At 38.4% G+C, this 16,574-nt stretch overlaps 1 protein-coding gene across 8 annotated transcripts in view; it reads right to left on the reverse strand.

Annotated features, from left to right (window-relative positions):
• Positions 1-16,574, reverse strand: part of PARD3 (par-3 family cell polarity regulator) — a 560,882-nt gene that overhangs the window by 234,727 nt on the left and 309,581 nt on the right. For all 8 annotated transcript variants that reach the window (XM_083579257.1, XM_083579256.1, XM_083579253.1 and 5 more), the window contains 2 exons: positions 6,483-6,608; positions 3,949-4,331 (listed from right to left, as the gene is read on the reverse strand). In XM_083579257.1, coding sequence (XP_083435383.1) covers positions 3,949-4,331; positions 6,483-6,608 — 509 coding nt within the window. The remainder of the gene's footprint in view (positions 1-3,948; positions 4,332-6,482; positions 6,609-16,574) is intronic.

Genomic DNA, 16,574 nt, shown 5'->3' on the forward strand with positions numbered 1-16,574 from the left:
GTGAACATTAACAATAAAAAGCAATTGATGTGAAGGGGAATCCTGTCTGCTCACATTGTACCAAATGTCACTGCAGAAGACACTTTCCAGATATTACGTGGTATCATATGGAATATTAAACCTGGGATCTGAAGAGTCCCATCAGCATTAGCATCAGCTACAATATTTGGGGGGACCTCCAGGACAAGATGATTTAGTGGGCCCACTTAACCTGGAATAGTTGAACCGCACAAACTCAAAATTCTCTGACGCTCGCTGTCCATCTTTCCTTCTTGGGTGCTCTGCATGAAGCAAGAGTGTAATGATGTTGGCATGGTCGACATTTAGTTAGAACAACCAACCTCAGCTTTTTTTTTATTGGAAGAAGCAGACTTGAAACCATTATTACCAAGGCTGTAACATCATGCTTATATTGCTGTCAAGATGTTAATGGTTAGACTGTTGTAAGGTGCTGGAAGATGGTTGTGGGATTGGCCTTCAAAACAGTTCAGGAACACCAATCGACATAAAACAAAGTGAGCAGACCTCACAGATAGCTCATCATCTAACACCCATCTTGCAATATCTTTTTCCAGTAAAGTTTCCCGGTTCAATTCATCATGCTTGTTTTGACCTTGAAAACCCAAATGGGCTTAGGGCCTGGATACTTCATCTCAATGGGCATTTTGTTTGGTGGCTGCATTATAAGCAACTGCTAGATCAAGTTAGAAACTGGAAAAAATGCAAACGTACTAAATTGAATTCAACTGATGTAAATCTAATCTCTGCAATCAAGATGCAAATGCCATATTTTGGCAGAGCATTAGGCACACTTAAAATGCATTCACTATAATGAGATTACATGTCATGTGCATAATTCCAGATTGGATTGTAGCCAGTATTCACTACTCTAATTAGACATTCACAATCTTAACTCAAATAATTGAGAAGACTTGATATTTTTTGAAGCAAATTTTGCAACTGAAATAAAGTAATGGGAAAATAAAATATAAAATTTATCTAATGTATACCCCAAATATTTAGTTTAAAAATACTTGCTATATGTCAAACACAATTGAAAACCATGTTTTAACAAAATAAACCTCGAAGATTGTAACAATAAAAACATGGCAACCAAAACCATTTTTAAAAGCAGCATAAGAATAAAAATACAACATAATCAGGAATTGGGATACTCGGAAATGTAAGGAAACTGAAGGTACTTTCTACCACCTTTGGTGGACGTGCCCAAGGATCAAGGCCTTCTGGGAAATGATCTATAATGAAATTAAGAAGGTACTTAAGTGTACCTTTCATAAGAAACCAGAGGCCTTTCTCCTGGGCATGGTAGGCCAATTGGTGTCAAGGAAAGACAGGACGTTTTTTATGTATGCTACAACAGCAGCAAGAGTTCTTCTAGCAAAGTATTGGAAGATACAAGAACTACCCACGCTGGAAGAGTGGCAGACGAAAGTGATTGATTATATGGGACTGGCTGAGATGACTGGCAGAATCCGTGACCAAGGGAAAGAGACGGTGGAAGAAGATTGGAAGAAATTTAAAGTTTATCTTAAGAATTGTTGTAAAATTAATGAGTGCTAAAATGTCATGGGTAATGTAAAACAGAATTGCAGTGATAAATAATTGGGTAAGAGGAAAAAGATTAGAAACTGAATTGCAAGTACTGAAATTAGGGGTTGCTGGAAAAGTTTAAAACAGGGATGCAGAAAAGGGAGGTATGGGGAAGTCGTGGAAACAAGGTTCAAGAAAGAGAGGTTAAGAAATTATACGTGTTTACATGTTTGTCTGTTTATGTGTCGTCAATTGTTAGTTGTATTGTGTTTTAATATATGTTGTAAAATCAATAAAAATTTATTATATGAGGAATTGGGATACTCGTTCAAAAAGGTCATTTCCATGATTGCCACTCCTCTGACCTCAAAAGATAGGGTGCTCCAACAACGATCATACTGCATAGGCAAAATACATGGGAAAACATATCCAGGTAACCACCTCTTGAACAACAAAGTCATTTGAAAAAAATAGGTGTTCAAATAGTGTTTGTAAATTGACCACGGATAGCAAATCTGTTTAAAATCTGGAATATGCTTTCTAGGGCTGGCCCCAGTTACAGCAATCTAGCAGCTGCAAAATAAACAGTGGTTTTCTTTAAAGACAGTTTCACGTAACCACAATGCGGTAATTACGTTTCACTTTGTGCCAAAGAAATGATCACTCTCCCTTACTGCTAAAAAACGCTATTTTTGTCCACTACTTAGTGCTGCAAAGTACTGCAATTATATAAATGGTATGATCACTATTTCCATTGCTGACTGAGAAAAATCAGGTGCCTGTGTAATGTCCCAGTGGTGTGTTTGTAGGCTTCTTCTTTATCTGTTCCATTAAATGTGAAAAATTCGTAAATCGTAATACTGACTGGGTTTATATTTATAAGCACAGCAATTCCTCACTCAGCTAGTAACAGGGTTTCTCCCGCCCCCCTCCAAGCATGTCATCTTAAGCTGATGGCCTTAAGTATTTTTGAAGGCGCATCAACAACAGAAGCAAACTGTCAACTCAACCTTATGTCATCCAGGTTTGTAGAGCTTAAAACCCAGTAACCAGAAACAAGCAATCTGGTAGTTCACATGAAGTTCACAGAAAATAGAACATAATCATAGAAGGAAAATAACATCACTGATCATTATTAAGCCACAGTAAGAGTCCCCTTTGATGTGTTCCATGTGAAAAAATCTCATAATAAAAATACAAAATGACTGGCACTAAATTTAACTATTACATGCAAATGTAAATAAATAAAAAATGCTTGCCAACAGCAACACAGAAGTGGCATTGAGAAGCTAGCTGATATTTCTTCATTGCAATGAAAAAAAAGACCTTACAGCTACATACTTAATAACTTATTTTCAGTTATTATGACAAATACACATTTCACCTTGTATTCATATATTCACACCTTGCAATTCAGATATGCTCACACATTAAAGGTCTGATTTAAAACGCTACACATTTACATCCTTGTGTCACAATCCACCTATCTGGGACTTAATAAGAACTCAGTTGAGAAATATTTGACCTAGACTCTTGGAAAAGATCGGTGCATACCACTGGAAACACATTAGCTAGGTTTTGTACGAGCACAGTGGAATTTCTGACCTTTTCTCTTTGACTCCTATCTCTTTGAAATTTCCTTTGGGTTCGAATGCATTTTACCAGGTGGCATGAGGGTAAAGCATGTTGAAGAAAATGCCAAGGTTCTAAAAGCGCCCCAGGGCCTCACATTACTAGCTGAATAGTACTTTGCATCTTGACCAATATTCTCAGCTTTGCTAGAGGTGTAAAGTACTTTTTATAGTCAATAAGCTTGATAATGGAGTCAAAACCATTTAAGGTGCTACTTTCCTTATGTCCTCATAAAGAATTTACCCAAACCCAGTTTATGTTCTACACTGCCATGAAGCAGCATAGAAAAAGGACATTGAGTTTTTCAAGATATGTATTAAAGAAGATATGATCTTCTTTAATACATATACAGTGGTACCTTGGGTTAGGAACTTAATTCGTTCTGGAGGTCCGTTCTTAACCTGAAACTGTTCTTAACCTGAAGCACCACTTTAGCTAATGGGGCCTCCTGCTGCTGCTGCACCGCTGCTGCACGATTTCTGTTCTCATTCTGAAGCAAAGTTCTTAACCCAAGGTAATATTTCTGGGTTAGCAGAGTCTGTAACCTGAAGCCTATGTAACCCGAGGTACCACTGTATTGTATTAATACAAGATACGATATAGATATGATGAAGAAGGGCTGGGGAAGCAGTGGACCTGGCAGTTGTCATAACCCTCATCATCCATGTCCATTTGCCCAATATGTCTAGAGGTGATGGGAGCTGCAAGCCAACAGCATTCAGAGGACTACTATATGCCCAGCAGGCAGAAAACAAACTTGCTTACCTTTCCTCAGCTGTATATTGAGCCGCTTCCCTATCTTTTTGGTATTATAGCCAGTGCTTGAAGTGGAGGCAAGGACATTTTGTGGTGATGATGCCAGGCCTAGGGGTGGTTTTCCTGATGAATTCACACTATGAGGTAGTTGTGAGTAAGAGTCCGTCTGATCTGCTTGATGGCTCACTCGGGGTATTCTTTGTAATGTGTGAAGTCCAGTGTGATTAACACTCTTATTGTCCATATATTGGGAATCGGGGCTAAATCGACTGGAGTAGTGAGCATTCTTCTCACTTTGTGATAACTGTTCATATTGCTCTTTCTTCGCTGCCGGAACCACATGGAACCAAATAATGGGTGTTCGCATGGCTTGACGGAACATATGCTGTGCTCTAGGTTTGAGAATGAATGAGAAATTAGCAAATTAAGACTGGCAGACTAGAAGACATTACAAACATAATTACTGATGTTAATTAGGCATCATGAAATGACAAGACATATTGTTGAAACTGAACTGTAAACTAAAAAGGCGAACTGTAAACTAAAAGGCTGATTTTCTTGGAGTGATCTGCTCCAAATGTCTTTTCTACTAAAAGTATATTTCTTTTAGGGCAGCACAGTTGTTGTTTTTTAAAAAAATCTTCTTTTATTAATAAATGTGGTTTTAAAATTAGCATAAGGTTTCATGTCCTTTTCTTAAATTTTATAAATGATGACTTTGAAATTTGTAAGCACCCCCCCCTAAAAAATCTCCTTAATTCAAAATATAGGTGATCTAAGAATATGATATATTAACTTGCATAAAAGTTCATGGAAACCTACTTCAAAATAATATTAAACTGTCTAGTTAGCACTTTCTGTTAAATTATAACATGCGTCCCACAGACGGAAAGATTTTCATGCTAAACTTTTTGTATTTGATCTAGTTGCATTTAGCGGCCCAGTTAAGAAGTCAGACTAAATTAGGATGCAGCATTATATATCAGCCATATATCAGCATTATATCAGCCATAACCAGACTTGGTCTCATGTGGTCCTCCCTCCTTTCTCATGAGCAAAAGGAAGAGAATGAAAGCTTCAGCTTTCAATTGTTGAATGAGGCATAGATTCTAGTAATGTCAAAATCAATAAAATATTATTTTTACTGTTGTTCATTTTAAAAAATGGATCCAACCATAGTTTGTTCTAATTTAGAAGAAATGTGCTATGTGGGGAAAAATAACCACAAGAGCCCTTAATAGCCCATTAACAGTTTACAGTATTAGATCTGATGTCTTCCTTATCCACAATGTTGCTCATACCACAACACAACCAACCAATACATGGTGGAGCTGTTTATGAGAAGCATTCTACTACCTTGCACAAAAGGTCATGGAGGAGTATTACTACAATTTGTCCTTAAACTCACAGTTCTTTATTCCCAAGTGAAACACCACATTTGAATGCCATGCTAAACAAAGGTTTTAACACAATGTGAAAGAGCTGGAGCAAACCTGAACACAACCCTTCCCTTTCCATGCAGCCAAGGAGGAGTTAATAAGCTTTTGTTTGCTTTGCTTTATATCGCCCAGATGCAGGACTGTGGTCAACATTAAATGCCTGCTAGTTTAAAAGAAGTCAAATTCAAACCATGAGTTTCTGAAACTAGCTTGTGATTAACAAAGTTGGAGAACTGAAAGTTTCCAAACCCCTCCTCACAGTCACACAGGAGGAGGGTGTGCACGCACCCAAGGTTTGCTGTGGATCTTTCATTTGAGTGTGATGTTTGAATGTTCTTATTTGATGCATAGTTGACCTCAATACAGCAGTTTTATAAGCACTTAAGCACTGCAGGATATTAAAGGATTGAAATTATCACTAATAGTGTCAGAAATATTTTAATTTAGATTGATTATTCATTATTGCAAAATAAAAACATAAGATTCCAGCATTGTTTCTCTGTCAAAAATCTATGCACCACAAATATTACTGAATGTTCAGGTGATATAAGCTGCACAATTCCCCCCTGCCCCATAATTTATTTTTTAAATTAAATTTCCGCGAGAACTAGAACTCATGAGAACCAGAATCTAGGGGGGGAGGGCATAATAAAATGACCCAATGCCCTGCTACACAGAAAGTTATAATCTTACTGACTTCTTTGTGGAAGCTTCAGCATTTCTACACACACGTGCATTTCGCGTGCAAAATTACATTACTGTTTTAGAAACAGTGAACACAATGGTTTCGATGGTGTGTTAATGTTAAGCGCTTCTCCACCTATAAACAAACCGTACCATTCAAGTTAACAGGGGATAGAGGGAAGAAAAACAGCCCTGTAACAATTTTAAATTGAGGAAAGTTATGCAATGGCAGTCATTATCCTGTAGCAATTGTAAACTGAGTAATTAAAGAAACACTGTAATGATCTACAAACACACTCCTCTTTAAAGAAAGAACTTACTTAGGCAATTTGTTCTTGAGCATTTTATTCCTCCCCAAATTACTACCATGTGTGATGGTTAAAGGTTAAGAAAAGCAATAAACTGTAAAGATGCACTTACTGCTCAAATCTTCTATTGCGAAGGTCCCCATCATTAATTCTAACAATACAGTCATTTTCATGAAAGAGGTTTTCTTGTTCTGCTTTCCCACCTTTCTCCAGTCGCTTTACTAACAATCCCAAAGTTCTGGAACATAAATTATGACAAATTATCAGTACACTTGCAAAGTTTCCAGTGATTTGGGTCAGAATAATAAACCCTATCCTAATGCTGAAGTGCCCCCACTGCCCTCAGAAACAAGTCACTCCAGATAAATGTTCTTCAACATTTACAGACCCAGGACCCACCTTTAAACCAAACATGCATTTCAAGATTCATTTCTTAATCTTTTACCACATATTTTGGTGGTAGTGTTGCTGTTGCCACCCATCTTCGATCTGCCTGTGACCTAGGATGCAGCTAAAGGTAAAGGTAAAGGGACCCCTGACCATTAGGTCCAGCCGTGGCTGACTCTGGGGTTGCGGCACTCATCTCACTTTACTGGCTGAGGGAGCGGCCGTACATCTTCCAGGTCATGTGGCCAGCATGACTAAGCCACTTCTGGCGAACCAGAGCAGCGCATGGAAACGCCGTTTACCTTCCCGCCAGAGCAGTACCTATTTATCTACTTGCTTTATATGATGTGCTTTCAAATTGCTAGTTTGGCAGGAGCAGGGACCAAGCAACGGGAGCTCACCCTGTCATGGGGATTTGAACCACCGACCTTCTGATCAGCAAGCCCTAGGCTCTGTGGTTTAATCCACAGCGCTGCCTGCATCTCTCAGCTATAGGGCTCAGCTATGCAGCTGCAAATAAAACGTTTTAAATGTGTTTTAAGTACAATATACAATGTGACACTAGATAGCGATTGTGAGCCTTATAGAAAATGTAATGTATTTTTAAAAACGCTTTTTTTAAAAAAAATATTCAGAACTTTTTATTATATGTGTAGATTCCGCCGCAATGTGGGAAAACCTGTATTAGAGGAAGGTGTGCACTTTTGCAAAAGCAAGAGTGGGGAACTCTTGGCCCTCCAGATGTTCTTGAACTACAACTCTCATCAGCCCTATATCGCTTGGCACCCAGATATCTGAAGAACCTGTGTCTTTAAAACTTTTGACAGAGTAGAGTTTTGAACTGGCTGCTGTTATTCTGTGTCTGTTGTATTATTATATTAGTGTTGTAAACTGATGTATTTTCTCCTTTTTGTACTGAATGATAAGATAAACCTTTTTCAAAATAAAAATAAACTCCTTGACATAATGCTGCTTCAGAGAGTCCTTTTCATTGCACGTGCTCAGAAGAGATGTCGAGGTAAGTCTTTCCAGATGTTTTCTCTCTCCAGAACAAGGTGGACAGGGTGAGGGTAGGTATTCTGCCTGGCAACCTCTTGACAACATCAACCTCTTGACAACACCAATCAAAATCTGCAATTATTCTAACACACAACTTCAGTTACTTGTCCTGACCCACTCTACCCATTATTCAACACTTGCAGAGGCTGTATACCACATTTAGCAAAGTAAACACACAAATATGGATGGTATCTTGTATGCCTCCTTCCACCAACTCCTGCAGCGAAGCTGTTGCCAAACGTATTGTTCTGCTTTCCTTGGGAAACGTCAGCGAGGCTGAGAGCGGGGTGTTGTTGTCTGGGCAGCCCAGGACCTCCATACACACTGCCCAGGCTTAAACCCAGAGAGGTCACTTTAGTGCTGCTAATGCAGCAAAAAACAAGTGGAAGGCAGCAGTTACAAGTTGCCAGCCTCTGCAGCCACAGCAGGTGCTGTGATTCTCCAGGGGTTTGATTTCACCCCTGGAAGCACATTCTATTTTCTCTTGAGACAATGAATGTCAACAAATCCCTTCCTCTCAATACGATTTTCTATCTTTGTGTACATGTTGGTAAAAAGAGAAAGAGGGAAGTGTGAGGAGAGTCAGAGGTAAAGAGAATAGAGAAAGGGGAAATAAATTATAAAGAGAAATTAAGACAGCAAAAAGATGAACAGTGGGTCCCATGCTACAGACTGAGTTAAAGGTGATTACAAAATTCACCAGTCTGCTTTGAGATTTATTTTATTTTATATTTTTGCAGAGTTTTTGTTTTAAAAGTATAGACCACATTTGTGTATATTTGGTTAAATTTTAAGTGGATCGTGTCACTTCATACCATAGTTATTTCAATTACAACTCAATTTTATCCTAAGGGACGATATCAGCACATGAGTATAGAGGCCAGAGAAGGCCAAGCCACACTTTGGCAACCCAAGTAATGTTCTTATTACATTGCTGGCAACAACACAGTCAGTTTTTATTAGGATACGTCACAATCATTTTCATACAGCTGGGTGGCAGTTGTGGGTCATTCATATCTTCAAAGGAAATATGTCTATAAATTCAAAACAATCTAGACATCAATAAAACATTAGCTGCTTATTTCCAGTTTTACCAGTGTCTATAATTTAGATGTAGAAAGGGAATGTTAGCATATGTTATTGAGTTTATTTCAGTTACAGAATTAGGCTAACAAAGCTTGTGAAAATGTGGTGACAAGAGCTTTACTATTTCAACACTTGGACTTAAGCTCTATAAATGTGCACACAGACACAAGAGTTAGAGCATCTTTAAGCTTTCTCAGTTTATTCCCATCCCTCAAAATCTCCCTTCTGTAAAAATAACAACACCATAATAAAGCAGAATGCTGCTCTTACTTTTAACAGGGGCATACGTTTATAAAGTATGGAAGGTCAATAAGAAAACCCAATCCCTATTCTGGAGCCTTGCTGCCTTCAACTATGTATACACAGGAAACACAGAATGCATACACACATCATGTGTGTGTGACGTATTCATTCGTTGTTGGACTACAAAAGACACAGGTTCCCCATCCTTGCAGCAAAGGTACTAAACACATTACCAGGTTCACAAGCAAAATTTTCTTCTGAACTTTCCATAATTATAGAGTTGCATTTTTGACCTTGTTTCCCCAGTTACCTACATGTGCCCTATAGACAGAAGTAGAGAAAGCTAATATCAGTATTGGCTCAAGGGTTGTTTCTGAGAATGATGGCTCTGCAGTTATCAAGGAATGCAAAGCAAATTTGGGTTCTTGGAGGCTTAAGCTATGGCCAGAGATACTGATGTGGGGTAGGACTAAGAAGAGGGCACTTTAGCTCTGTGAAACCTGGCACAAACAAATACTGATGTTTGACAAGGTTAGTCAAGTTCGTTTTCAGACCCCAATATAACTGCCACACCTGAGCAGAGTAAATTTCATCTGATCCTACTAATAAATAGCCTTGCACCAAGCTATCTTTGTGACCGATTTCTTTAATTGTAGTTTTTAGACATTATGCCTTTTACCAAGGACTTCTCCAGCAGAAGTGAGGTTTTGGGGAAACTGTTTGGGGAGAAATTAACATGTATAAAGGATACAGAAATGCAGAGAAGTTTTTACTAGAAGTGGGTTGAAGACTTGTATCTGGCAAACTTTTACACAGAATTTATATACTTCCTGGTCTCTCCCTCTCTCACATGTGTGTGTGTGTGTGCGTGTTGTCTTTACAAAGCTGAACACAGGTTCAAATCTGCTTAGGCTATCCTACTTCCTTATTGGAGTTGGAGCCCCCCATTAAATGCCCATTCACTTCCCATATAGAACCCAATCACTCTCACGGCTGTGTATTTATTGAATATACAAAGCATCTAATTGCCATGTGTGGGCCTACTTGTGGTTGGCCTTCAGCCGTGTGATAATTACATCTCTTCAGCTGTGCATGTTTTTGCCCAAGCAACTATAGAAAGGAGGTACAAAACAATATTTGTGAATAACAGATGCAGCATTTAAACTGAGCTCTCTTACATTAATTTAACTTGTGGGTTTTGTTTAATGAAAGTAATTGCAGTTTTGACGAACAGATTTTTTTATTATTACACATTGTTATCGTACGACAGGATTAATAAGATTTCGACTTGTTTAAGAGCTTATGTAGTTAGTGGAGATGAGAAACGTTGTGTAGGTAGTAAGGTGTGTTTTGCATTATTATTAGAAGATTCAAAATATAACTTTCTTTAAAACAGGAAGCAACAGCTATCATTATACGGAAATAAAATTAACATACTCATTATTAAATGCAGAGGTGTCTGGGAGAAGAGATGAAATATTAACATCCTATCATAAATGTAATTTTTCAAACCACAGGTCTATTATAGAAATTAAGATGGAAATGACCTGTTGCCCCAGGATGTGAACATACTTGTGAAATCACGAAATTTCTGAAACTCCTTAACTGATTATAAAAAGCAAAGTATTTGTTTTATTCATTAAACCAGAATATCCTCTGCCTAATTAAGTAAATTCTCAGTACCTCCACCTAATTTAAGAAATAAGTCAAGCCTCTGCCAAGGAAATACTGCATCCATTAACATAAGAGAAGAGGGTGCAAGGGCCGATTCACAAAAAGAGAAATGTAGTAGGAAGGGGAAACTGGCAATCATCACCTCCCTTACTCTTTCAATAGCAGATGAGTCCCACTGGATCAAAAACCATTGCACTGTATTTAATCCACCATGATTAAGAACATTCTTGTCTCTAATATATGCAAGCTTTTGTGTCTTTCCTGATTTAAGCCAGTGGTTTCAAACTGTGACCTGGAAAACCTTGGGAATACTCAATGAGAAGATGAGCCATGGCAGGCAGCTTGCTCATTACTGGTGTTCCCCTTGCAAAATGTAACTACAGCCACGTGTTTTGGAACTGTGGGAAAAACTGTGGAGGTTAGGTTGATCTACTACTCAAAACAGATACATGGAACTTCCAGATTCAGAAGGTGAATTCTGTTGATTACCACTTATCTGGAGGTTGCAACAAGAGGCAGCAATCGCACTCATATCCTGTTTGTAGACATCCCAGAAGCATCTGCTTCGCCACTGTGGAAAACAGGATGCTGGACTAGCCTGACTTTTGCTCAGAGCCCAAAAGGGCTGATTCTATTCCTCTGCCACTCCTTCAGACATTTTAGGGGCCTCTACTGATTATAAACCCTTTCATGACTTTTAAGCCTTTTAGCTCTTTGCAACTGATTGGCATGCCAGATAATTTTAACACAGTTATTCTCCCTCCCTACAATGTCATCTTTAACATCCAGGATTATGTTTCAAATGTCATCTATTACATACTGAGAATCCCAAAGAAAGTCAATAAACTGTATTTCATAGATCCAAACCATATTGTCTGACTCTGGAAATTTCAATAATATCTCCTAAGTTAACACATTCATTTTGTGCTAAATGTAGACGGTGGGTGGTCTATTCCTCATAAGAAACTATTTTCAGCAGTTTAATATATTGTTCAAAGTCTGAAACAAATCTGGTTAATTATTTTTACAGAGAACACATGAACATCTCTCTCTCTCTCCCCAAAAAAATTCACTTCTAGGTTCACCAAACTAAGGAAGATGCTAAGATCCCTGCTCCCACTCTTCTGTCACGAGTATTTAAAAAATGAATAAAAAGATATCCAGCAGAGGTTATGTCAGCTGCAATTATCATATACAATTATAACACACATCTGAGAACTATTTTTGCATTGGTAGGTTCCTCTATTATTTATAATCCAGAATTACAAATGCTATCTTTCTCCCTTTTAGAACTCTGTTGCATAGCATCTTGAGTTGTGTTTTATTTTCTAATCATTAACTATAATTTCAAAACCCCATGGGGTGAAAGGAGTGAAAACAAAGAGGCTGACACAATCAGTCGGAGTTCTTATTTAGGAGGTTGCTATTTTGAAAGATGCATGGTAGTTAAATGCAGTTATTTAAACTGCAATTATCAAAGAAGATTAAATAAATGAGATGCATCTATTGTATTTTTTTTATGTATTCACTTAAAAGATTTTAGAACCACCCTTCATCAATTAGATACTAGGGTACTATATAAGATAAAGCCAAAAATGGTCATATACCCAAATTACAAATCAAAACAACTTTATGGGGTTGTAAATACAATAGGATAGAGTGCACAACTAAAATGTCTCGGCAAAGATAAAAGTTCTCACTTGGAATTGGAAAATATAACAAGGTCAGAATACTTCTTGGAGAGGGTGTTGCATGGTTGGTGCTTCAAGATGGAGACAACTCACTCCTTAAAGCTATTTAACTTCACTAACAGATTTTAAAACATGGGCAGGCTGCTATTGTAAGGGAGCTAGGCTCTGGTTAGAATGTCAATCTGTGTAGGCATTGCTAAATTCAAGACCACATAATCGCCCCAGCTCACTTTTTATATGGCTTCACACCATATATGGCTTCACACCTGCACATATGGTCATGTAGATAAATTCAGCAACCTGGCTCAAAGTCCTGCTCACTATAATTCCCAGTGGGTATAATTTAAAAAGGTAGGCCTTCTTCTTTTCTTCCAAAGAGAGAACCAGAATTTTTTTTATGTCACTTTGGCTTTTTGTGCTTAATTGGTTACTAACTTTTATTATTTTAATGTATTTAAGTTGATTCTTCAAACCACCCTAGGATTATAGTTGATGAAGGACAGTTTAGCAATTGAATGGATTAATAATGACAATAATAAGGGACTTTAGGCTGGGGCTATATTTTCAGGAAGCAGTTTTAGAATTACTTTTAATACATTATATAAAATGGTGAGTTGCCTTGACCAGGTGGGGCAGTGGTGTTTTATATATAAATTCCACATTCATAAAATTAGATTCCTGTAGAGTCTTTAGATAAGACCTATGCACTGTGGCCTTTAAACAGAAATGGACCTTTAAAGCAGAAATGGTCCCTTAAGCGGTCCTGTCTTTTCCCTGAGGAGTTTGCTGCTGTATGTGTTTTACCATCACTAGCCTAGTTCACATGACTGTGGCCAGAGGGGAACTCACAGCTTCTCTGCTCTTCCATGGGTTCCCCCCTCCCAAGCTGTGTTAGGCTAAGGCAAGATTTGGCTTAGTATGTCATCCAAATCAATCTCTCCTCATGAACCACGAGGCCAAGGTTGTGAGGCTCATAGGTATTGTGTTGAGGAGGTATTTTTATACATGTTGCTTACATCAAGTCATCAGGAGGGTACAGAGGCGTTAGGTTGCCCCCAAGATTGGGGCCCCCCAGCATGCATCACATCACATGCATTGTGCATGTGTGACTGTACGTGCAAACAGAAGACGCCAAGCACTCTGGAGGAGCCAGCCACTGGACCTGCAATAGGCAGGGTCACCTCAAGACTGAGTGGGCCCAGCTCTCTTAAAACAAATATTAAGGGGGTTGATGTGCCTTCAGCCCCCTAGAGTTGGCATGCCTAGGAGGGTATATTGTGTTACATGCCGATTGGTTTCAAAGTGTTAACATATATGTTGCCATAGAATCAAGGTACACTATTCAGCTTTTTCTACTTGTTCTTTATCTTCACTATTGTTACAGGGGGGTGTTCTCCTTGCTGTTCCTCAACAGTACATTCCAAAGGGGGGGTAGAGATTACAAAAAGCGAGCAAGCAATAGGTGATTCTCTAGCCTCAGGGTCATGGCCTCTGGCCTATAGTGGCTGCTGGCCTAAAATGGTACTTGTCTGGTTCTGATCCCCTTCGATATCATGAGGCCATTGTCAAAGGCTTACTGAAATCAAGATACACTACTTCCACAGCATTTCCCTGATCCACCAAGCATGTAACTGTATCAAAAAAAGAAGAAGAAAGAAATGAGATTTGACTTGCTTTTGAGAATCCCATGCTGAGTCTTAGTAATCACAGGATCATTTTCTAAATAATTGCAGACCAACTGTTTAATTGGCTATTCTAGTACTTTTCCTGGTCAAGTGACCAGTCAGTAGTTACCTGGCTTTTCCTCCCTCCCTGCAAACCATTTTGAAGATGGGGACAACATTTGCTAGAGATGGCTTTTAAGTGCTATTCAGATATATACTGCTTTCAACAGTGGAGGGTAGAACATAACCACCTGGGTTGGTAGACAGTGAATCCTCACTTTTAAGCTATTGTAAAATGGGTATCTTAAATGGTTTTAGACTGTACTGTATTTGGACTTGGATTGAAAACTACCGTATTTTTTGCTCTATAAGACTCACTTTTTCCCTCCTAAAAAGTAAGGGGAAATGTGTGTGCGTCTTATGGAGCAAATGCATGCTGCGCAGCTATCCCAGAAGCCAGAACAGCAAGAGGGATTGCTGCTTTCACTGCACAGAGATCCCTCTTGCTGTTCTGGCTTCCGAGATTCAGAATATTTTTTTTCTTGTTTTCCTCCTCCAAAAACTAGGTGCGTCTTGTGGTCTGGTGCGTCTTATGGAGCGAAAAATACGGTAAATAATCCAAACAGATGCTTTAGAATCCATGTTCAGCTAAGAATACAAGATAAAAAATTAACACAATCAACAAATATATTACAAGGAGTATGGTAGTATAAGTAATTAAAAACTGCAAAAACAAAGGGGGGGGACGACCCTGAACCAATAAATTAACTAAAATGTCGGGAAGCCCTAAATGGCTCAAGTTGCATTAAGAGCTGAACACCTCTAAGCCATTTACAGTTATGAGGCTGTTACTCCTCACTGTGCTTTCATAGCTGATGCAGCATAAATAAAAGAAAAACAAGCAGCCTTGCAAAGCAAGAGGTGGCATAGCCACGCTGAGATAAAAATGCAAGAGCAATTTCTAAAAGATTTATGAGCTTTAGATTTTGAAAGTTGCTCTCGTGCACACACTGGATATAAAAATAAAACCACATGACAGAAATAGAACCAATATGGAAGACTAAAATCTGTAACAATGTATTTTATGTAGAGATGAGTTAGCCTACCTGTACCCCTTCTCAACCAACTGGATAAAATTATTTGCACAGTGAGATCTGTTGAAGGGCTGCAACTGAATTTCAAGCCTTGCAACTTCACTGTTAGAGAGGTTGTCTGATTATGCTCCTCAGATCTATGTGAATGAGTGAAGATACCCAGCCCCCACTATTCTCAATTTATGATTTTCCGAGTTACTCCACAATTAGATGTCTTCTGTGTGCCATTCCAGAATCTTAAAGAGCCACTTGATTATCCTCCAACCAAAATCCCCTAACGAGCCATCCATAAGCCTATGGTATGTCAATCTGTCAAAATGCAATTCCTAACATGTCAGGATAATTAATGATCCATGACAACTTTCCTAAGAATACAGAGCTTCTCTGATTTCTTTCCCCCACTCCTAGTTTATGATAATCTCCTCTGCCATAAAATAGGCTCTACTCTCCATTCAGATCTAACACTTTTTAAAGCATCTCAGCAATATAATAAAAGGCTCAGCCAAGCAGCTGATTGCACTAGTCACGTATGTGGGGAAGCTATAAAATCGTCATCCCCTTTCTACACATCATTTCCATATTCAACATGCTTAGTCAATATGGTACCCTCGAGATGCCATTGAACTATGTCCCATCATCCCTGACAATCAACTATGCAGTCTAACAACATCTGGAGGCCACCACATTGGCTACTTCTGTTCTATGTTACCATCCCAGGATCTTGGGATGAAAAAAGTGAGTCATCCAAAAAACCCTGCTCTTCCAATCTTTCATGGTTTGGAATCCAACATTTTTCTGCTCTCTCACTTTTGCTTGGCAGCACAGCCAGATTATTACAACATGCTGTTGTGTTGCTATTTAAGTTTTATTTAGATGAATTTTATCCTTTGAGAAATTATCTCAGCCTTCTGGTGGCTAGTAAGAGAAGCATGCCATTAGCAAGCAAGCAGATGAAATTATTATTATTATTTCTTTATACTCTACCTTTCCCTGATGGGACTCAAGGTGACTTGCATATACAAATGAGAACTGCTAAAAACGTAGGAAAAAACTATCATTAAAAAAACACAATTAAACACTGATGAAAGTAAAACTGCACGCATATATAAAAACTATTAAAACTATACAGTCTGTTCCCAGAAGCCTGTTGGAACAAATGGCTTCACCTACTGGTGGAAGGGCAAGGAGGTGAGTTTGCCTTCCTTTATTTCCCTGCCTTTGGCTAATTAAACAAACTATTGCCTTTAAAACGGTGTGTGTAATTGTTTTGTTTGTTACTGTTATGTACTTTTGTGTTTTTTGTATT

This window comes from Podarcis filfolensis (assembly GCF_964270895.1).
Source record: "Podarcis filfolensis genome assembly, chromosome: 12".
Classification (NCBI taxonomy): domain Eukaryota; kingdom Metazoa; phylum Chordata; class Lepidosauria; order Squamata; family Lacertidae; genus Podarcis; species Podarcis filfolensis.